General features: G+C 42.1%; 2 protein-coding genes across 6 annotated transcripts in view; one reads left to right on the forward strand and one right to left on the reverse strand.

Moving 5' to 3' along the window:
* Positions 1 to 11,062, reverse strand: part of LOC132884950 (uncharacterized) — a 67,512-nt gene extending 56,450 nt beyond the window's left edge. Inside the window, exons 1-3 of the mRNA XM_060919072.1 lie at positions 10,977 to 11,062; positions 8,364 to 8,444; positions 978 to 1,075 (exon numbers count right to left, since the gene is read on the reverse strand). The gene's annotated coding sequence lies outside the window, so the exon portion shown is untranslated. The remainder of the gene's footprint in view (positions 1 to 977; positions 1,076 to 8,363; positions 8,445 to 10,976) is intronic.
* The window catches only part of npepl1 (aminopeptidase like 1), a 169,311-nt gene continuing 155,086 nt past the window's right edge, over positions 10,550 to 24,774 (forward strand). For all 5 annotated transcript variants that reach the window (XR_009654509.1, XR_009654508.1, XM_060919071.1 and 2 more), the window contains exon 1: positions 10,550 to 10,714. Coding sequence is in view for 3 of the 5 variants with exons in the window: in XM_060919071.1 (XP_060775054.1) it covers positions 10,565 to 10,714 (150 nt within the window). In the remaining 2 variants the exon portion in view is untranslated. The remainder of the gene's footprint in view (positions 10,715 to 24,774) is intronic.

Here is a 24,774-nt window from a genome sequence, read left to right on the forward strand (position 1 = left end):
AGAGCTGGGACCAAAGTAACAAAGGCTACCATCAGTAACACACTATGCTGCCAGGGACTCAAATCCTGCAGTGCCCCCTGCTTAAGCCAGTACATGTCCAGGCCTGTCTGAAGTTTGCTAGAGAGCATTTGGATGATCCAGAAGACGATTGGGAGAATGTCATATGGTCAGATGAAACCAAAATAGAACTTTTTGGTAAAAACTCAACTTGTCGTGTTTGGAGGAGAAAGAATGCTGAGTTGCATCCAAAGAACACCATACCTACTGTGAAGCATGGGAGTGGAAACATCATGCTTTGGGGCTGTTTTTCTGCAAAGGGACCAGGATGACTGATCCGTGTAAAGGAAAGAATGAATGGGGCCATGTATCGTGAGATTTTGAGTGAAAACCTCCTTCCATCAGCAGGGGCATTGAAGATCAAACGTGGCTGGGTCTTTCAGCATGACAATGATCCCAAACACACCGCCCGGGCAATGAAGGAGTGGCTTCGTAAGAAGCATTTCAAGGTCCTGGAGTGGCCTAACCAGTCTCCAGATCTCAACCCCATAGAAAATCTTTGGAGGGAGTTGAAAGTCCGTGTTGCCCAGCGACAGCCCCAAAACATCACTGCTCTAGAGGAGATCTGCATGGAGGAATGGGCCAAAATACCAGCAACAGTGTGTGAAAACCTTGTGAAGACTTACAGAAAACGTTTGACCTCTGTCACTGCCAACAAAGGGTATATAACAAAGTATTGAGATTAACTTTTGTTATTGACCAAATACTTATTTTCCACCATAATTTGCAAATAAATTCTTTAAAAATCAGACAATGTGATTTTCTGGATTTTTTTTCTCATTTTGTCTCTCATAGTTGAGGTATACCTATGATGAAAATTACAGGCCTCTCTCATCTTTTTAAGTGGGAGAACTTGCACAATTGGTGACTGACTAAATACTTTTTTGCCCCACTGTATTTGACCCAAGGTAAGTACTTACCGGCATCCCTGGACGCCATACACCTGAGTGCCACCTCCAAATCTTGATTCGCCCGTTCCGCCTGGCCATTGATTTGGGGATGGAAACCTGAGGAGAGACTACAGGAGGCCCCAATGAGTTTGCAGAAGGCCCTCCAGAACTGCACAGTGAACTGAGGACTAACACCTTCTGCGCGCTTTGGCAGCGCATTGATACGGAGCTCAGATATCAATGCGCTGTCGAAGCGCGCAGAAGGTGTTAGTACGCCTGTCATTATAGTGCGGACTTTCCATAGCATAGAAAATCGCTACGTTTCAATTTGTGTAACTGAACTTGTTTCATATCACTGGTCATATAAACCTATGTAAACAGGAAAAACGTGGAAGAGTTTGGTCACATCTAACTACAGCCCCAAAAAATACCATTGGCCATGCTGAGCCTAGCTACATTGTTAACAGGAGTGACAGTGCGTCTGACTGTGTCTGACTGACTGGGAGGTCGCGCAAAGCTCGGAGAGGTACGGAGCAGCTCGTCTCAATTCAGATAAGAGCATATTTCATTATGGAAGTACGGTGGACTGTTCCTTTAAACTTGTCTTCAGCAAGATCTGAGCAGTGTCCCTCCCTCCTCACAGACCCTATGACTGTGGAATCGACCTCCTACCCAGGACAGTGCCACCCAAGGGACAACTCTACTCTCTCTCTCCCGTCAAAAGGCAAGCCAAGGAGAAATACATCTCTGAATCTTTGGCAGCTGGGAGCATCTGCCCTTCCTCCTCCCCAGCAGGGGCGGGACTCTTTTTCATGGAAAAGAAGGACGAGTCACTCTGCCCCTGCATTGACTATCGGGGTCTCAACGCCATCACGGTCAAGAACCGCTACCCACTACCGCTCATGACCACGGCCTTCGAACTACTCCAGGGAGCCAAGTATTTACCATGTTAGATCTATGCAATGCATACCATCTCATCAGGATCAGGGAGGGGTACGAGTAGAAGATGGCCTTTAAATAAGCAGCGGTGAAAACCAGGAAGTGAGTTCAGGTGGGATGGAATTCCTATCCCGGATCCGGATTGGCGCTGGTGTGGGAGATCCGTAATCTCCAGAGTGGATGTCCAGGGCAGAGCATGACAATGTTCTCAAATAAATCCACAGCAACATCGACATTTATTTGCTTTAGTTTTTGCTCTTGTCCTTCTTTTCTGTGTTTTAATTTACAACTAGACCATATGAGATGACTTCTCAGTACCTGAGGATGTCAGTATATTTATCCATCATCTGTAGCTGTTTATCCTGTACAGGGTTGCAGGCAAGCTGGAGCCTGTCCCAGCTGACTATGGACGAGAGACGGGATACACCCTGGAGAAGTCGCCAGGGCTAATACATACAGACAAACACATTCACATCTATGGTCAATTTAGAGCCATCAATTAGCCTAACCTGCATGTCTTTGGACTGTGGGGGAAAACAGAGCACCCAGAGGAAACCCACACAGACACGGGGAGAACATGTAAACTCCACACAGAAAGGCCCTCGTTGGCCGCTGGGCTCGAACCCAGGACCTTATTGCTGTGAGGCCACAGCGCTAACCACTACACCACCGTGCCGCCCGATGTCAGTATAGCCTAGTCTAATCAACACTGGGAACAATTCAATTACAGTGGGGCAAAAAAGTATTTAGTCAGCCACCAATTGTGCAAGTTCTCCCACTTAAAAAGATGAAAGAGGCCTGTAATTTTCATCATAGATACACTTCAACTACGAGAGACAGAATGGGGGGAAAGAATCCAGAAAATCACATTGTAGGATTTTTAATGAATTCATTGGTAAATTCCTCGGTAAAATAAGTATTTGGTCACCTACAAACAAGCAAGATTTCTGGCTCTCACAGACCTGTAACAACTTCTTTAAGAGGCTCCTCTGTCCTCCACTCGTTACCTGTATTAATGGCACCTGTTTGAACTCGTTATCAGTATAAAAGACACCTGTCCACAACCTCAAACAATCACACTCCAAACTCCACTATGGCCAAGACCAAAGAGCTGTCAAAGGACACCAGAAACAAAATTGTAGACCTGCACCAGGCTGGGAAGACTGAATCTGCAATAGGTAAGCAGCTTGGTGTGAATAAATCAACTGTGGGAGCAATTATTAGGAAATGAAAGACATACAAGACCACTGATAATCTCCCTCGATCTGGGGCTCCACGCAAGATCTCACCCCGTGGGGTCAAAATGATCACAAGAACGGTGAGCAAAAATCCCAGAACCACACGGGGGGACCTAGTGAATGACCTGCAGAGAGCTGGGACCAAAGTAACAAAGGCTACCATCAGTAACACACTATGCCGCCAGGGACTCAAATTGTGCAGTGCCAGACGTGTCTCCCTGCTTAAGCCAGTACATGTCCAGGCCCGTCTGAAGTTTGCTAGAGAGCATTTGGATGATCCAGAAGAGGATTGGGAGAATGTCATATGGTCAGATGAAACCAAAATAGAACTTTTTGGTAAAAACTCAACTTGTCGTGTTTGGAGGAGAAAGAATGCTGAGTTGCATCCAAAGAACACCATACCTACTGTGAAGCATGGAGGTGGAAACATCATGCTTTGGGGCTGTTTTTCTGCAAAGGGGCCAGGATGACTGATCCGTGTAAAGGAAAGAATGAATGGGACCATGTATCGTGAGATTTTGAGTGAAAACCTCCTTCCATCAGCAAGGGCACTGAAGATGAAACGTGGCTGGGTCTTTCAGCATGACAATGATCCCAAACACACCGCCCGGGCAACGAAGGAATGGCTTCGTAAGAAGCATTTCAAGGTCCTGGAGTGGCCTAACCAGTCTCCAGATCTCAACCCCATAGAAAATCTTTGGAGGGAGTTGAAAGTCCGTGTTGCCCAGCGACAGCCCCAAAACATCACTGCTCTAGAGGAGATCTGCATGGAGGAATGGGCCAAAATACCAGCAACAGTGTGTGAAAACCTTGTGAAGACTTACAGAAAACGTTTGCCCTCTGTCATTGCCAACAAAAGGTATATAACAAAGTATTGAGATGAACTTTTGTTATTGACCAAATACTTATTTTCCACCATAATTTGCAAATAAATTCTTTAAAAATCAGAATGTGATTTTCTGGATTTTTTTTCTCATTTTGTCTCTCATAGTTGAGGTATACCTATGATGAAAATTACAGGCCTCTCTTATCTTTTTAAGTGGGAGAACTTGCACAATTGGTGACTGACTAAATACTTTTTTGCCCCACTGTATATAGTTTAACAATTGTCATCTACAAAATCAACTTTATTTCTAATTCAATACTACATCCTTTTATTACTCACTTCTGAGATAGTGTCTTCATTTGTGATCCAATATCACACAGTTTTGAGCCATACATAGTCTTACTGTATTAAAATATATAAGTTTGCTTTCACTGTAACTGCTGAACCACATGTATAGGCTCTTTAAGATCAAGACTGTTAATTATGACATAATTAACACATTGTATTAGAAATGCTCAGTTTGTACAGGAGCAACGTATGGCCAACAACTGTCCAAGTTCAATATCCATTAATTACTGTCATTTCTAACTAATGTTAATACATACCCTTTTATACATACTGAGCATACTTTCTAAATTCTACACTTAATAACTTGTTAGAGATTGGTGTCAAAGATCTGGTTATCTAATGGGACCAAATCGGTAAATCACTGAAAGGTAAAGTAACATTCACTACATTGTTTTCCCATGAAACTATGACATGCATGTTGTCAGTCTGCGTTTACAGTTGCAATATGTGCTTAATGTATACAAGTAACGTGTATCAGTGCATCTAAGTGTTTGTCCAAATAACACAGAGAAGTGTCAGAAGGATCAAGACCTCTCCGATGTCCCAAAGGAAGCAATGAATAACTTCACAATGAGACATTCATGAATTTTGGACAAAAAAAAAACACTGGACACTGATGTATCCTTCTGCTGGAAGTGAGACATGGGGTTCAGGAGCCCACACCAGGCAACTGACTTCAGCTGCAACAGAGTGCAAGCCAGACAACAAGATTCTGGACCAGTACCTCCACACAACTAATGACAACTGGTGGAACTGAATCTTCAAGAATCTTGTCCTGGACTGCCCTATGTTTCCATCACCTGTAGGCATCACTGCCTTTCAAACGATGATGACTGCCATACATGTTCTCGGGCCCTTAAATGGCTCTGCATCCAGACATCTCGGAGGAGGGATTTGCAGTAGATTTATAAATTGTGGCAGCAATTTCTTTAACCTTAAATAACATAGTTAAAGTATGCTTAACTAAAATATTTTTTCAGGACATGTTTTCAGGGCATTCTAATATACTAGTGCAGGGGTTTTCAAAGTGTGGGAGAGTCAGCCCCCCCATCAGAGAGCAAATAAACAACATCGCCCCCCCCTACAATTTTTGTTGTTGCTATACTTAATGTTCCATTCGTATTTAAAAAAAATGGTTGTTGTACACATTTTTTTTTTCTTTTACACATTTTAAACATCTGTGCTTTTCTTTTTAAAACATCTTGTTTTACACATTTTAAACATCTCATAGCATCGTTAGCTACCACCTCTTGGCAGACAACACACTGTGGCAGTGGAGCATCTTCAGATCCAGTCCATGAAAATCCAAACTTTAAATAATCGTGGTCATACTTCCTTCTTTTTTCAGTCCCCCCAGGATTCCGCGGGCCTTTTTTGTGATTGTTGCGGGCTAAAATGTCTGATGTTGCAGGGGGTTTTCGAAAAAATTGCGATGAAAGCTGCGGTGTTTTTTAGGTTTTTGTTGCGATTACATTGCGGGAGGAAGTGAAAGTTGCGAGAAACTGTTGCGATTTTCTCTTTTTGTGATTAAAATTGAGTGATATGTTAAATATTAAGTTATTACTGAAAAACTATTGATTAAAAAACAGACACTGAGAAATGGTCCTATAAACAACTTTACCAATATAAAAGATTACCAGGACTGGGCAATTCCATGTAAATGTCAACCTCACCATGCAAAAATAAAGCAACATGTAATACATCAAAACCACTCCCAGAGATATCACCTAGGCCTGTATTTTACAGATGTGAATAAGTTGAACCAATTTGTAACCAACCTAATATGTCACTGTCAGTCTTTCTTTCTTATAATGTAAAACCCAAGCTAAAATCAACTTTGATCATGTACAATTCTATATTATTGCCACAAGCCACAGAAATGTATGCTAAAATCCACAAAACAGCAAAACAATAGCCATCCTAAATATTATTTAAGAACTTTGATAGTTTTAGCTGATATTTAGAGAGTTTTTCAAAGGGTTATGGTGGTTAAATTGCTGATTTTCTAAACATATGCCATGTCTATTTCAGACGCGTCACATCCATAACGGAATTTCATCACATCCATAACGCTGACTTTTCCTTCTGAAACTCTGCATGAAATACAAAATATTTTAAACAAAGATTTTTTAATATTCACCTTGGACCCCTCTATCAAACGGATATCTCCATTTCGACATTAGGTTTACGATTTCACAGAGTTTGATAAAAATGTACAGTCACCCAAGAAAAGTGATACTTTTTCTGTCACATCCATAACGCATCTTTTATTGGCATTTTCTGGCATGCCCTAGATGTACTATGGGAATTGTTCTTGTTCTATCACTTCTCCAGTATGGTACAGCCTTAAAATATCCAACACCTGTTTAAATACTGGGAGACAATAAAACATGCACTGGGTCATTTGTTGCCATTTTGAGTTCAAGTGTCACGTCCATAACGCTGGAATTGCTCGACTACAAAAATGCAGAAAAATAGGCTTTACTTATCCAAATGCACCTATTGGTTCAAAAGTTAAAGTGCAGAGAACCTCACAGCACAACATGAAGTTACCTTAAAATATAATATAAATGCCTCAGCTTTCATCTCATCTCATTATCTCTAGCCACTTTATCCTGTTCTACAGGGTCGCAGGCAAGCTGAAGCCTATCCCAGCTGACTACGGGCGAAAGGCAGGGTACACCCTGGACAAGTCACCAGGTCATCAGAGGGCTGACACATAGACACAGACAACCATTCACACTCACATTCACACCTACGGTCAATTTAGAGTCACCAGTTAACCTAACCTGCATGTCTTTGGACTGTGGGGGAAACCGGAGCACCCGGAGGAAACCCACGTGTACACGGGGAGAACATGCAAACTCCGCACAGAAAGGCCCTTGCCGGCCACGGGGCTTGAACCCGGACCTTCTTGCTGTGAGGCGACAGTGCTAACCACTACACCACCGTGCCGCCCCGCCTCAGCTTTCATGTAAGTAAAAAAAACTATTAATACTAGTACTGTGTGCAGGCAGTCTCTCCTGAAGACTAAATTAAACAATAATTATAAACTAATAAAATAAATGGCTCAGGCTTCATAGAAGAAAAAAACAATTTGAACAGAATCTCACAGTATGATGCTGAAGCTGCCTAAACAATGGAAAATAAAATACCATTTTGGCAAAAATGTTGGCAGCCATTAATTTCTTATATTAAGTAAAAAATAATGTAAAGTGCACACAGTCCTTCACTGTAAACATAACACACTTTCAGTAACAGAATTTAAGCCTACATAAACATTGTCTCGCACATGCAGTGTTGCCAGATACTGCTGACGTTTTCCAGTCCAAAATATGTTCAAAATCCGCCAAAATGCACTTAAAACCGCCCAATCTGGCAACACTGCGCGCATGCTGCTTCTCTTAAACGTATACACGGAAGTAAGGCGGAAGGTAGTTTGTCGACGTCACCTCAAGACGACGCCAACGATTGGTCAAATTTGCGGGAGGGTTGCAGTGATTGGATATAATTGCAACACCGCCCTGAATTCGCAGGGATTGGTTGAATCGCAACATCGCGAAATCCTGGAGGGTCTGGTTTTTTGCTTGGCCCAGACTCTGTCTCCTCACTCACTGTAGCTTTAGGTACTAAAAATCGATCCATTTTGTGATCTGGCAAAGGCTAGATGAAGTTCGCTATATGTCCGCAATAGTAACTTATTCTGGCTTATGTTTCCTCACGTTGCGCCCCCCCTGAAGAACTCTGGTGCCCCCCAGGGGAGGTGCACCCCACACTTTGAAAAGCCCTGTACTAGTGCATCTCAAACAATTAAAATATTGTGAAAAAGTTCAATATTTTCTGTCATTTAAGAAAGTGAAAACGTATTATGTTCTAGACTCATTACATGTAAACTCCAACGTTTCAAGCTTGTTTCTATTTTAATTTTGATAATTATGGCCTACAGTGCAAAAAACGTCTAAATATTACCATATTTCATTTTGAGTTTGAGTAAAATGGTATAAATACTGTGCATCTCTGTATAGTTCAGTACATGCAACCACAATCATGGGGAAGACTGCCTACTTAACAGTTATCCAGAAGACGATCATCCGCACTCTCCACAAGGAGGGTAAGCCACCAGAGACAACATCAGAAGCATCTTACCTAGGGGAGAAAGAACTGGACTGTTGTTCAGTGGTCCAAAGTCTTCTTTTCAGATGAAAGTCAATTTTGCATTTCATTTGTAAATCAAGGTCCTAAAGTCTGGAGGAAGAGAGAGGCCACATAGAGCTAAGAATCTATGGGGTATTGTCAAGAGGAAGATGGGAAACACCTGACCCAAAAACACAGATGAGCTGAAGCCTGCTATCAAACCAACCTGGGCTTCAATAACACCTCAGTTGTGCCAAAGGCTGATTGTCTCCATTCTATGCCACACTGATGCAGTAATTCGTGGTAAAGGAGCCCCAACCATGTATTGAGTGTATACATGAACATATTTTTCAGAGGTTGGACATTTCTGTATTGTATATCCTTTTTTGACTGAGCTTAGTAAATATTCTAATAATCTGAGATATGGGATTTCTGATTTTCATGAGCGGTAAGCCATAATCATCAAAATTAAAACAAAAGGGCTTGAAATATTTCAGTTTTACGTGTATCGAATATAGAATTTAATCTCATCTCATCTCATTATCTCTAGCCACTTTATCCTGTTCTACAGGGTTGCAGGCAAGCTGGAGCCTATCCCAGCTGACTACGGGCGAAAGGCGGAGTACACCCTGGACAAGTCGCCAGGTCATCACAGGGCCGACACAGACACAACCATTCACACTCATAAAAGGGAGAGAGAGACGGGGAGGGATCAGGAAATGACCTCGGGTCGGAATCGAACCCGGGTCCCTGGATTTATGGATTCACCTACGGTCAATTTAGAGTAACCAGTTAACCTAACCTGCATGTCTTTGGACTGTGGGGGAAACCGGAGCACCCGGAGGAAACCCACGCGGACACGGGGAGAACATGCAAACTCCTCACAGAAAGGCCCTCGCCGGCCACAGGGCTTGAACCCGGACCTTCTTGCTGTGAGGCGACAGCGCTAACCACTACACCATCGTGCCACCTATTTATTTATTTATGATACAAATTTCGTTGACCAGTGGTCAAGTGTTTATGAGATACATTACCTTGTACTTATGATCGGTCGCAAAAGCCATCAAAAATCAGGTCGATGCACCATCATATTCCGTATGGAACTTCACTCTGCTATAAATTCTGACAGATCATTGACATTACTCATTACATTTTTCCGATGCGGCGGCACGGTGGTGTAGTGGTTAGCGCTGTCGCCTCACAGCAAGAAGGTCCTGGGTTCGAGCCCCGGGGCCGGCGAGGGCCTTTCTGTGTGGAGTTTGCATGTTCTCCCCGTGTCCGCGTGGGTTTCCTCCGGGTGCTCCGGTTTCCCCCACAGTCCAAAGACATGCAGGTTAGGTTAACTGGTGACTCTAAATTGACCGTAGGTGTGAATGTGAGTGTGAATGGTTGTCTGTGTCTATGTGTCAGCCCTGTGATGACCTGGCGACTTGTCCAGGGTGTACCCCGCCTTTCGCCCGTAGTCAGCTGGGATAGGCTCCAGCTTGCCTGCGACCCTGTAGAAGGATAAAGCGGCTAGAGATAATGAGATGAGATGAGATTTTTCCGATGCATGTTTTTTAATGTCTCGGGCGGCTCAGCTGGTTTGGATATCATTTGGGGGGTCTAACCCGCCAGATGCGGGTCACTTGGGAGGTCTGTGATGGGAATTATGTCTCCCCCTCAGTGAATCAGAGCAGTCAGAACAGAAAAGAACGTTGGGTCATTCGACTGGCTTTATTCATAGAATTTAATAAAAATATGGATTTTAAATAGGATTTATCCTGATATTCATCTTCCAAATATACTACACAATAAAATGATTTAACAAGTAGCAATGCAGTCGAACCCTATTCTCAGTTACACACAGGACAGCTAAGTGCCTTATCTATCTCGACAGAACTGGCTTTAGTTTAAATCGTTAAGTCCTTCGTCAAATATCTCACATAATGATACGACTCAGTGCGTGCAGTTCGATCCTGGTTGTAATGTATTTGATTGCAGGCGTTAGAGAATCATGAATACTACTGATGAATTTTCAGCAGAGGCAGCACATCTGACACGAGACATGCGAGTCGGCTCCCAAAGTTCACCTTAAAGAGCCGTCTGTAAGAGTCGACTCATTCGCGAACGAAAACGTCACTAGACCGAACATGGCGAATGTTGTGCTCGAGTTCAAGGCTTCTGTCGGTGACTTAGAGCCCCAAAATTGCCCAGTGCTCATCATTGGGCAGCTCGGATACTTGCAACAGATAAACTGGACTCAAGTTAAAGGGAAACTGCTGCCGGTTGTGACCAAAGAGGCAAGGAACGCTAGCATTATCCTATATTGTGGGAACATTAGCGCTAGGCTAATTGGTAATCAGTATATGTCGGTCAGATAGGCTGCCTTGTGTTGTGCAACATAAGCGACCTTAAAATCACTAACTGCTTCAGTTATTGTTACTGTATTACTGTGATCCTAATAATACGTTTAAAAAGAAATGGAGCTAGGATAGGTTCCGTTTAGCTTCGGCTAGACACCGCAGTCAAGCTATCCACACTTTAACGATTCTCAGCGCTTACGTGTGTGTGTATATACGTCGTTACGGTCCTTGGTAGCGCTACTTCTGCGTAGAATCTACGTCGACGCTCGCGTAGGGTGAAGTCTGTGTCCTCGCACGTAAAGGTATGCGTCTCCTCTAGGAGGAGCTATTGCATAAAACACACGGGAATTTACTGTTGATGCACGTAGAAGAAATGCGAGTTCTGTGTTTCAATGAAGGAATAATCTACAGACGGACACAATGTTCTGAAACAAATTTACCAGGAGAACCTCGTGTGATTAATTATAAACCAAGTGAATTATCACTGAAAGCATTTCTAAAGTGTTTTAACTCAGCAATATGAGCGGCTGGAAGCGAAAGTGCCACTGCGCTTCAGGAATGATGCACAAAAATAACGCCATTCGCCCCTTTCACAAATCCCACAATCCACTGCGCGGTTGGGAACTTCCGGTGACCAGGCCCAGGCTGCTGATAACGGTACAAAAACCAATATTGGCCTATATAATCAGTTTCTATGTTCAAATATTATTACAGATTTCCTCAAGGTTAATCCTGCTAGAAGTGATTGCACGTTTGCAATTTGTCATCAGTGTAAATGTACACTGTTAATGTTGTTGGCCAGAGTATCTATAGTGTACATGTAGTGTGTGTATAGTACTGAGTAGTTGGAACATGTATTTCGTGTAAACAATGCAGAAAATGAAAGGACTGTATGGACGATTAATATAAATTAATCGATTAAAAGCTTCTGTGCTGACGAAAAATGCCATGGGACCAGTAACTAAACATATAAAAACAATCTAATAACATCACAATTTCAGCTTGAATATGATATTTGAACATCAAAACTGATGACAAATTTACATTGATGACAAATTGTAAATGTATAAACATTTTGAGCAGAATTAATCTTAAAAAAAAAAAATCTGTGAGACCATGTAAACCTATAATAATATTTGAACATGAAAACTGATTATATAGCCCAGTATTTGTTTTTTGTACTGTTATCAGCAGCCTCGGCCTGGTCACCAGAAGTTCCCAACCGCGCAGTGGATTGCGGGATTTGTGAAGGGGGTGAATACGTTTGGCCTTAACCTCTTCTGCAGCAGAGGGAGCATGAAACACCACGTTTGAGTTTGTGGTCACTTACACTGGGTTCGGATACAGGAAAAAAGGCTAGAAATTTTAATTCAACAAGTTGGACTGGATGCTTCAAATTATCCACTTCTATATGTAAAAAGTAAGCCAGTGGCTATTGAGGTATTTCACCCATGTGACCAAGTCACGTGACGCAGCCATTTTGGACGGCACGCTTAAGTCCTTCAGTGCAAGGCGGTATGAGATGGTGGAGACCTTTGCACATTTTAACAAGAAAGTAAGCTGTGATTCGTGTTAAATTGGATCTGTCTTTTATCACAAACACTGTACCCAGCCTTGGTATGGAGCCCTGTTTATTTATTTCTGTGTCCCGTTTCTTTCTAGCCTTTGTTATTGCGTTTTATGTCTGATGTCTGCTACATGCAACCCTAGACAAATTAACACTGCCTTGTTTCACTGCTCAGATGGGTTAACAAACACTGACCCATTTACTTTTTGCTATATATTTTATCAAAATTGCGTTAACTGATAAACTAACCTGAAATGAAATGATCACTGCAAAGTCTGGAGTACTCTGTTGGCTCCCAGTCCTGTCTCTTCACAGCTGCAATCCATTTGGCTCTCTTCTCTGGGTCAGTAGGAAACCGGTAGTGATGTGTCGGTCGCGAACGATCCGGTTCAAAGAGCCGGCTCTTTGAAGTGAACGACGGGAGCCGGCTCTTCGGTGGGAGCCGAGTTGGGGAGCCGAATTAGTTTTTTGTCCTTAGGTGCCTCAGAGAGAGAGAGACTTTCACAAAAAAAGTTGCTGTCCGATTGCGTCTTTGTGTTGTCTATTACCATTCAAAGGAAAACAAGTAGCATGGTGTACGCCTACTTTTTTTGGTTGGGGGGGTTGATGTCATTCACAGCTGCGAAAATACAAAAATTGGTGTAATGCTTAAAGCTGTGGAGCGCAGGGGAGAGGAGTCTGTGAGGCACCTGAGGAGGGGAAAATCAGCTGTGTATTTTATATTGGTAATATAACACAGTTTTGCATTATGTTTGTGAGAAAATAATTTATTAATTGGTAAGTAAGTTTTATTTCTATAGCTAGAACATTGTTACACTACTATACTTTACAAAGCTTTACAATGGCTACAAAAACTAAAAAATAAAATGGAAAACATCTTATTGATAAAATATCTCATCTCATTATCTCTAGCTGCTTTATCCTTCTACAGGGTCGCAGGCAAGCTGGAGCCTATCCCAGCTGACTACGGGCGAAAGGCGGGGTACACCCTGGACAAGTCGCCAGGTCATCACAGGGCTGACACATAGACACAGACAACCATTCACACTCACACCTACAGTCAATTTAGAGTCACCAGTTAACCTAACCTGCATGTCTTTGGACTGTGGGGGAAACCGGAGCACCCGGAGGAAACCCACGCGGACACGGGGAGAACGTGCAAACTCCGCACAGAAAGGCCGGCCCCGGGGCTCGAACCCAGGACCTTCTTGCTGTGAGGCGACAGCGCTAACCACTACACCACCGTGCCGCCCTTGATAAAATATAAATAATGTAATTAATTAACTAGTTAATTGCAGCAATTAAATCAAAAATAAAATCTCAGGAGCCGTTTGGGAGCCGAAAGAGCCGGCTCCTTATAGTAAGAAGAGCCAAAAGAGCCGGCTCCCGAAAAAGAGCCGAAATTCCCATCACTAGAAACCGGTAAAAGGAGCGTCCTGCATGCTGTCCCTGTCTGTTGTGGCAGCCCACAGCACAACAAGCAAACACCATGGTTATTTATAGAGTGCTTACTGACAAATTAATCTATTCTAGGTGTCTGTAACACGTTTTTTTTCAAGTTGGTTCTCCCTCTCTGTCTGCAGCGTTAGTATGTAGCTTGACGTTCAAAATGGTGGACGTCACGGTGGGCGTCACGTGACCCTGTGACGTCAGGTGAAATACCTCAATAGTGCTTCATGCTATAGTACCATTTTATACTCCCGCAATACCAAAGTAATATGTAAAAAATACTTTTAAGTTTATTTTGGCTAAATATTTTTTTCTAACAATTCAAAATATACACTACTATTTGGAAAAGAAATTGGCCTGTTTGATTGCAATTAATTAGGAAACTGTACTTTTTTAAAAGGAAATCTAAATAGTAATGTGTGTGTGTGTGTTGTATGGGTTTTAGTGTTTTAAATGTACACTAAATGGCCAAACGTTTGTGAAGTTGGTGGACACCTGATCATGTGTGCTTTTTGAACATCCCATTTGCTGATATAATGACCTCCACTCATTTGGGAAGGCTTTCCACAAGAACTTGGATTGTGGTTCTGAGGATTTACCTATTTTACCTATTCAACCCATTCAAAATTAGTGAGGTCAGCACTGATTTTGGGTGAGAAGACCTGGGGTGCAGTCAATTCATCCCAGAGGCATTTAGTGGTGTCAAGGCTCTGTGTAGGCCACTTCCAATCCAACCATGTCTTCATGGACCTTGCTTTGTGCATACAGGCATTGTCATACTGGACATGTTTGGGCTAGGCCCCTTAGTTCCAGTGAAAGGAAATTGTAATGGCACAGAATATGAATATGTCTTTTACTAGTATGCTTGGGCGGCATGGTGGTGTAGTGGTTAGTGCTGTCGCCTCACAGCAAGAAGGTCCGGGTTCCAGCCCTGTGGCCGGCGAGGGCCTTTCTGTGAGGAGTTTGCATGTTCTCCCCGTGTCCGCGTGGGTTTCCTCCGGGTGCTCCGGTTTCCCCCACAGTCCAAAGACATGCAGGTTAGGTTAACTGGTGACTCTAAATTGACTGTAGGTGTGAATCTGAGTGTGAATGGTTGTCTGTGTCTATGTATCAGCCTTGTGATGACCTGGCGACTTGTCCAGGGTGTACCCCGCCTCTCACCCATAGTCAGCTGGGATAGGCTCCAGCTTGCCTGCGACCTTGTAGAACAGGATAAAGCGGCTAGAGATAATGAGATGAGACTAATATGCTTCAAACTTTGTGGTAACAGTTTGGGCAATGGATGTGCTGGTCAGGTGTCCAAAAACTTTTGCCCATATATTGTATATTATATATGTTATATAGGTCACTATATAACAATATGTCAAGTTTTTGACAGGATACATATTTAAATTTTAGATGTTAGCTAATTGTATGATTTAAATACAATAATGCTGAAAAAAATAATGCTAGCTAAAATAGATGTTATCTAGCCATCACAGTTTGGCCCTTGACAAATTCGCTCAGATCCTTACCTTGGCTAAAAGTGTCCACATTAACTTTTTCAGCAATTTGTGCTACATTTGCTCTTCTGTAGGATTGGACCATATAGGCTGGCCTTCGTGCCCCATGCAAATCAATGAACCTTTGATACCCATTGCCAATTCACCGGTTGCCCTTCCTTGGACCACTTTTGGTAGGTACAGTGATTCTCACTGCATACCAGGAACACCCCACAAGATCTGCCGTTTTGGAGATTCTTTGACCCAGTCATCTAGCCATCACAGTTTGGCCCCTTGTCAAAGTCACTCACATCCTTATGCTTGCTCATTTTTCTTGCTTCCAACACTTCAACTTTAAGAACTGACTGTTCTCTTGCTGCCTAATATATCCCATCCCTTGACAGGTGCCACTGTAATGAGAGAACCAATATTATTCACTTTACTTGTCAGTGGTCATAATGTTGTGGCTGATCAGTGTATAGCTATCTGTTAAACAGAGGTGGAAAGAGTACTAAAATATTATACTCAAGTACAAGTACTGTTACTTTGATGAAATTTTACTTAAGTACAAGTAAAGTTACCAGACAAAAAATCTACTCAAGTGAAAGTAAAAAGTAGATCATTTAAAATGTACTTTGAGTAAAAGTAAAACGTTACTTTTAACAATGGGTGTTTTCTGCTTCCATTGTGTTGTGCAAAAATGAAAAAGAAGAGGAAACAAGGATATATGTACATCTCAACCCAGATGTTTTATTTAAAGGAAGTGTATCAAATTGAATGCTTAGGATAATGCTGCATTAAAACTGAGACAAACAAAAAAGGTCAATACACAGTCATGTCGTTTACATCGCCCTGACCACACACAAAGCATTGTACACGAAATATGAAAGTGAAATGTTGCACCGAAATCTCGTAGCTTGCCTGTGTGCACTGTGTGTTATTGAACAATTCAATTCAAACATTATTTGTTTTGCTTAGTATTCCTTTCTGGCCTGTTGGATGTAGAATGGTAGGAGGACTGATCACGTCAGGTTGGCGAGCTAACTTGCTTGCATGATTAGCCAACCGAATAACAGACTAGTTACCGTTATGTTACAGTACCAACAGGTTGCTACTTCAACATTAGCAATGCCATCCACTATTTTTGGAATATAACCAGCCTATTGTCGGTTTTACTATGGAAAGGAAACATTATGATCAGGGGCGCAGATACGTTTTTTGAACTGGGGGGGACAAAAAACTGGGGGGGACAAAGCTGCCAGCAAACCAACCCCGATATGCCTGCCAAACTTGTTGTGGGTAACCATAGCAACCAAGCTCGAGCTCGCAACCTGTGCAGTCTGCGCAGCTCAACCAACCGAATATCAGTCTTTGTTTTGTTTTATGCGAGTTGTTGCAACTATGTATGTACTGCTGTGCACCTCAATAAACCGAATGGTAATTAGTCTTTTGATTTTTCCGTGAGGTTTGCCTTATGCAAAGAAAGACAGCATAGACGTTTTTTCCTCCCTATAAGTGGGGGGGGGACCGAACGAGGTGAATTTAAATCTGGGTGGGACGAATCCCACCCGTCCCACCTTCTATCTGCGCCCGTGATTATGATGACAATACTTACCTCAACATGCTTGCGCAGATTAGACGTCGAATTTTTGTATGCCGCAATGGTTGTCTTCTTGGGCACACATAATCTGCATTGCATAATGAAACTGTCACCCCTTTTCTCTACGAAGCTGAAGTGATCACGTATGTAGGGCCAGGGGTGCACTTCATTACTGGAAGAAATTGCGTTTTCTGCAGGGTCGTCCACCACAGGTTCCTCGGTCTCCTCCATGTCCGCAGGGGCACTTTATCAACACCCGTGGCCCAGGGGCTAGGCCCCTCATAGGCTACCTGTCAACCCTACCCTTACCGTTGGCCAGGAAAACACTCTTATTTTATTTGCAATACGTGTCAAGCATTTACAGTGTAAGCGCGTAATTAGCCTAGAAGCCTACGATAGGTTACGTTTGGCTCAGTGTAGCTGCGCAAGGCCCACACTCACATCCCTCAACACATCCGACCACAGAGGGAGAGAAGAACGCGCGCCAGCGTTCGAAACTAACGGTGTCCCGACGTCCCGGGGACCATAAAAAATGTCATCGGGACACAAAATTATCATATCTGGGACAATCCCGGGACAATGGAAAAAACAGATCTAGAAAAAAAGTTCTACATTAATATTATTTACAAAGCCGTAACACATACGTAGACATTCACCTAATTTGTCAATTTTAATTTTAAAACGTTAACAGCGAAAAATACATAGTAGCTACACTTTCGATGCACCTGCATCCGTAGGCTACAGAGCAGCGCATTCTGTTCTAGAATCTTCGGCCGGAGTCCGCATTATATGGACTTGGAATGGAATTGCTACCGCACACGCTGCGCCGACTCTTGCCAGAACAAAAATGCTGAAGTGGTTGAAGCGGGCCGACCGCGGGGAAGAAACTGAAAGCCCAGACATAACGTCTCCGGGACCTTCAGGATCCAAAGTGTCATCGCCTGGTCTGCAGGCAACGCTAGCAACTGAATGAACTTAATGAACACTGTTAGACACGTTATAAAATACAACAGGAATGATGTGGATGATATTGACGGAAGATACCGTTCAACAGAATAAGCGAGTTTTCTTGGTGTCTTTCTAGTTCAGAAAGTTTAGTCAGTCAGCAGCACAACTAGGCTCGGACCTGCCACTATGTTGATGTTGCTAACATTTGCACCCACGTTTCGGCAGCGAAAGTTCATAAAAATGGATAACGGTAATGGTGAAAATGATAAGTTGGCCTTATAAGTGCCAACAGATATTCAAGGTATAAGTAGATGAAATGAACATAAAAGGGGTCTTATTTTCAACTAAAGTGTACTGCAGATGTAGTGAGTTGAAATATTTTCTGAATGAGCTAGTTGGCCCCTTTAAATAAACAGGTATCTATTCATACAGTGAGATCGCCAAAGTTTAATAAACTGAAAATGCAATAACTGTAATTTTGAAGTAGATGATGTATAGGACGTGTCGCTTGTGTCTTGTGACTTATTGTAAAAATGATATAAAGGGTTCAAAATCGCATAGTTACAAATATAATAGTAACTTCATATGATAATATTAACCACTGGTTATTTCAGAGAGGAAAAAAATGGGGACACTATTGCTTCCATTCGGGACAATACAACACAGAATTCGGGACCACTGGGGGACACAAAGAAAAAAAGTTAATTTCGAGCCCTGACGCGCGCATTATCATTACGGAGCCGGTTCTGATTATTACCATGGACAGGACAGTGATACTGCGTAACTTTCACGCAGGGGCATGGCCAGAGATAACCACACAAGCGCTAATGTAGACCTATGTGTTGTAAACATAAAACACACACACCTACAGACAAGTCCTTTTAAAAAATAAAATACATAAAAATAGCTCGGCGGCATGAAAACAAACATTCACTGCAAGACAAGGTGCCCTAGAATCGCCATCAGTTTTTAATATCTATATGGACTTTGTTGTCAGGATTGCACAGCATGAGATATCAAAACTGTACCCAGATACAGGCTTCAAGTTCAGATATTGCATTCCAAATGAGGTATCCACAAGAGAAATGCGTACGAAAGCACGAGCATCAGGAGAGGGTTGCATAACAGAGATTCTATACGCAGATGATCAGGCCATACTCGCTGGATCCATCGAGGAGCTTCAGAATATTCTTCAGTTGTATGATAAGACCTACACCCGCTTTGGTTTACAAATATCTCAAAACAGAAACAATGGCTTTTAATGTCAATGAGGATATCAAATGTAAACCAAGTATCATTTCCCTTGGCGGCACTAATATTAAAAACGTCCGCACCTTTAAATATCTTGGTTATAATGTCAGCAACTGTGATGAATCCTCACACTTCCTGCATGCTAGGATAAGTGCTGCATTCATGAAATGGAATGAACTGAAACACGTTCTAACCGACCACCGAATACTACTAAAAATCTGTAAAGTTCCTAGTGGCATGCGTTCGATCTTGTCTCCTGTACAGCACACAGGCATGGCAACTATCATCCAGTGAAATTCACAAAATTGAGGTAGTGTGGCACGGCTTCCTAAGGAAAATGATTAAAGGTGGATATAAACGAAAGAATGCCCCTGACCAAAAGAACACTACAAATGAAGATATAGACTGGAGCTACAAGATGTCCAATGCTGACCTCCGGAAACTGACAGGAACCCAGGATATAAAACTATCCTGCTACATACAACAACTAAAATATATTGCTCACGTTTGCCGGATGGGCAATAACCAAGTGCAAAAGCAGCTCCTGTTTGACGAAAATGGTTACAAATGGACGAAATGGGAAAATCTGCTGGGCATAGACACCCAACAGATAAGACGTATGATGATGGACAAATCAAACTTTGAGCAACTGCTACAGCAGAAGCACCCCTAGAGAGTTGAACTTTTGACAGGGGAACATGATGATGATGATGAAGGTACTTGGCTCGGCGGCCACATGAAACATAAACACCATGGACAGCGGCCAAACTCATAACTCTACAGACTGAAATACACAAAACCAAGTCCTACTAGGGTCTATTTTACCGATCTATGTTCAAGCATCATGCAAGTCTTCCTTCTCCTTGAATAAGACCGTGCATTCAACTGCCTTTTTGACATGACTGCATCGAAATACCACTTGCAACAATATTTCACGCACTCCATCAAGAAAAAAGTTAAACATGATGAACACGGGCATACTGTTTTGAGCATACGATTTTTTAAAAAGAAACTAGCTACATCAAAGTCCTTCAATAAACCCATCCTTTAGCGCAAATGAGCTTAACCTAGTTCAAAGCATGACGCTAGCAGTAGCTGCATAAGGCAAAATCATGTGGGCCTTTCGTCAGCAACAAGCCACGGCGGGCAAACATTAATAATCAAGTGTCCTTACCTTAAAACGTTGTCTTGACCACAGAACTTCTCAAGTATTTCACTTAAATCCACACGGGTTAACAACACACCCAACACAGATAGCGAGAAATGTGGATCTGCGCTAGCTTTGTATTGCTATTCCCCTCAGTATGCTTACTCTGTCTGCTGCCCGAACTGTGACAATTATAGGCTACAATCTTTTCATCAATTTCTTCAGTAGATGCCGTTTTAGACATTTTATTATCCCCATCGAAATATGCTATTATACTAACAGGATTATAACTCAAATCACACGACACGTATTCAAATCACAACTGATTTATTTTACTGTTGGACAGATCATAGCATATCTAGCCTAGCTACACATAGCCTAGCTGCTGGTAGGCTGATAACTGATAAGTAGCTGATATTCTGAACAGATTGGTGATCCTTACCTTAAAAAGTCTGTGACTTTAGGCAACGATTCTATCATTACCTGCATCTCTCTCTTTTTTCCTTTTATGCGCCCCGCTAACATGTGAACGCTTCATCTTTCAAAGCCTCTAAATTTGTGTCTCAGTAGTCTGCAGTCTTTGGCGCGCTTTCGTGCGTGACGTTACATTTTGTTACATTTTATTCTGGTACAGTTGTGGGTGTTCGTTTCGCGAACCACATCCACCATGTCTCTTACAGCAGGCTACTGTGCGCTCATTTATTTCTAACCTTATTTCTATCCGTACATTAATGTAGGCCCACGATTCCGACAGTTTATTATTTTATTAATATTACAAGGCCCCTGATTGGCTGTGGCCCAGGGGCTTGAGCCCCCCCCCCCCCTTAAAGCGCCGGTGCATGTCCGCCATCGTCTGTGTGAGACTCGCGCGCGCGCGCGACAACTGTCCTTCCCATGATTCATTTCCAGAACGCATTTCCCCTTCTCCGTTTTAGCCTTTTTTTATTTTTTATTTATTTATTTTTTAATCAGTAACGGTTGTGATGTAAAATGTACCGAAGTACACTACTTAAAAGAAAACATACTTAAAGTAAAAGTACACTCTTTAAAAATTACTTGAAAAAATATAAGTACACAGAAAAGCTACTCAAGTACAGTAACGCGAGTAATGTAATTCGTTACTTTCCACCTCTGCTGTTAAAGTATTTTTCAGCATCTTTTTGTCATGCTGAAAAGTTTCCACTGCCTTTTCAAAGAGAAAGCGGTTGAATAAAACCAAATGTACATGTAAAGGTCTTGATGTATTTAAATTAGTGCTGTCAAGCGATTAAAATATTTAATCGCGATTAATGTCGCGACTGTCATAGTTAACTCGCAATTTAATCGCACATTTTTGTCACATGAAAAACCATTGTAATTCTCTTATCAGCATAACAAAGTGAATGGGCTTGCTTTGTACCAATGTTTTTTTTTATTTTTTATTGCAGAGCATAACATGTCTTGTCACAGCCACTGACATCCATAACTTCCATATTAGATGAGAAAACCAAGGGATGAAAAATAAAGTGCATATCACTGTGAAAATAAAAAAAAAATTATTTTACTCTTCATTAGTTTCTTTTGAAGAGAAGTATTTGCCATAAAAGAAGAAAAAAACAGATAACAAAAATAAAAACATTCATCATACGTTCAAAAACGTTCATCATAGTGTGGCACTGTATTCTCTAATTCTCACTGCTTATAACTATACACCTACCCGGTGGAGATCTCATCATCTCTAGCCGCTTTATCCTTCTACAGGGTCGCAGGCAAGCTGGAGCCTATCCCAGCTGACTACGGGCGAAAGGCGGGGTACACCCTGGACAAGTCGCCAGGTCATCACAGGGCTGACACATAGACACAGACAACCATTCACACTCACATTCACACCTACGGTCAATTTAGAGTCACCAGTTAACCTAACCTGCATGTCTTTGGACTGTGGGGGAAACCGGAGCACCCGGAGGAAACCCACGCGGACACGGGGAGAACATGCAAACTCCACACAGAAAGGCCCTCGCCGGCCCCGGGGCTCGAACCCAGGACCTTCTTGCTGTGAGGCGACAGCGCTAACCACTACACCACCGTGCCGCCCCCCGGTGGAGATGAGCTGGGAAACTGAAGACTGAAGGAACAGTATTGAAAAGTATTTTTCCAGTCTCACCTGTGAAAGGTAATCCCATGTGATCTCGTTTGGACGGTAAACCTGTTGGTACAGTTAAACGCAGCACATGAATGAGGCGTCTTTATTCTCGGCTACTGTCTAGACGCTATACCAGAGACGGTTGAAAAATCTCCACTTTGCCCCATCCAATATGGCGGCGAGGATGTCTATGTCTATGCCTTTCTCCATCACTCACACGTACTCTTATTGAAGCAGCGCATGACAAGCCTCAACAAGAACTACGGGTGACTCGCAGGGCCAAATTAGAATTTGCGTTAATGGCACTATTTTTTTAATCGCGATAAATTGAGATCGCGTTAACGCGTTATTATCGCGTTAACTTTGACAGCACTAATTTAAATCAAAAATTAAGTCCTTATAGTTGGTCATGGCTTTATCTGGTCATTATATAATGCCCTGCGAAATGTACTGGAACAGCAAGGACCACTTTTTTTCTTTCTTTCTGATATATATTGAAGACATTTGGGTTTAAGATCAGAAGATTAATATGAGGCAGCAGATCAAAATTTTAGATTTAATTTACTCATATTTACAATTACAGTGGTGCTTGAAAGTTTGTGAACCCTTTAGAATTTTCTATATTTCTGCATAAATATGACCTAAAACAACATCAGATTTTCACACAAGTCCTAAAAGTAGATAAAGAGAACCGAGTTAAACAAATGAGAGAAAAATATTATACTTGGTCATTTATTTATTGAGGAAAATGATCCAATATTACATATCTGTGAGTGGCAAAAGTATGTGAACCTCTAGGATTAGCAGTTAATTTGAAGGTGAAATTAGAGTCAGGTGTTTTCAATCAATGGGATGACAATCAGGTGTGAGTGGGCACCCTGTTTTATTTAAAAAACAGGGATCTATCAAAGTCTGATCTTCACAACACATGTTTGTGGAAGTGTATCATGGCACGAACAAAGGAGATTTCTGAGGACCTCAGAAAAAGTGTTGTTGATGCTCATCAGGCTGGAAAAGGTTACAAAACCATCTCTAAAGAGTTTGGACTCCACCAATCCACAGTCAGACAGATTGTGTACAAATGGAGGAAACTCAAGACCATTGTTACCCTCTCCTGGAGTGGTCGACCAACAAAGATCACTCCAAGAGCAAGGTGTGTAATAGTCGGCGAGGTCACAAAGGACCCCAGGGTAACTTCTAAGCAACTGAAGGCCTCTCTCACATTGGCTAATGTTAATGTTCATGAGTCTACCATCAGGAGAACACTGAACAACAATGGTGTGCATGGCAGGGTTGCAAGGAGGAAGCCACTGCTCTCCAAAAAGAACATTGCTGCTCGTCTGCAGTTTGCTAAAGATCACGTGGACAAGCCAGAACGCTATTGGAAAAATGTTTTGTGGATGGATGAGACCAAAAATAGAACTTTTTGGTTTAAATGAGAAGCGTTATGTTTGGAGAAAGGAAAACACTGCATTCTAGCATAAGAACCTTATCCCATCTCTGAAACATGTTGGTGGTAGTATCATGGTTTGGGCCTGTTTTGCTGCATCTGGGCCAGGATGGCTTCCCATCATTGATGGAACAATGAATTCTGAACTATACCAGCGAATTCTAAAGGAAAATGTCAGGACATCTGTCCATGAACTGAATCTCAAGAGAAGGTGGGTCATGCAGCAAGACAACGACCCTAAGCACACAAGTCGTTCTACCAAAGAATGGTTAAAGAAGAATAAAGTTAATGTTTTGGAATGGCCAAGTCAAAGTCCTGACCTTAATCCAATCGAAATGTTGTGGAAGGACCTGAAGCGAGCAGTTCATGTGAGGAAACCCACCAACATCCCAGAGTTGAAGCTGTTCTGTACGGAGGAATGGGCTAAAATTCCTCCAAGCCGGTGTGCAGGACTGATCAACAGTTACCGGAAACGTTTAGTTGCAGTTATTGCTGCACAAGGGGGTCACACCAGATACTGACAGCAAAGGTTCACATACTTTTGCCACTCACAGATATGTAATATTGGATCATTTTCCTCAATAAATAAATGACCAAGTATAATATTTTTGTCGCATTTGTTTAACTAGGTTCTCTTTATCTACTTTTAGGACTTGTGTGAAAATCTGATGATGTTTTAGGTCATATTTATGCAGAAATATAGAAAATTCTAAAGGGTTCACAAACTTTCAAGCACCACTGTAGGTATATTAAACAACTTGGAACATCACACCTTTGGTGGCAGACCTCTGACTTTTTAGGTGATCAAAAGTATTGGAATGGATAGTCTTTAAGAAAATTAAAGTAATATTTGGTTGCATACTTATTCTCCTACTACCTTCACGAGTTTCATCACTAAAGATGAGTGGGCCTATTCTAGAAACAGCTATGCAAACCCAAGCCATGGCACTACCTCGACCATGCTTGACCAGTGAGCTCATTT

The sequence above is a fragment of the Neoarius graeffei genome, chromosome 4, assembly GCF_027579695.1.
Source record: "Neoarius graeffei isolate fNeoGra1 chromosome 4, fNeoGra1.pri, whole genome shotgun sequence".
NCBI lineage: Eukaryota > Metazoa > Chordata > Actinopteri > Siluriformes > Ariidae > Neoarius > Neoarius graeffei.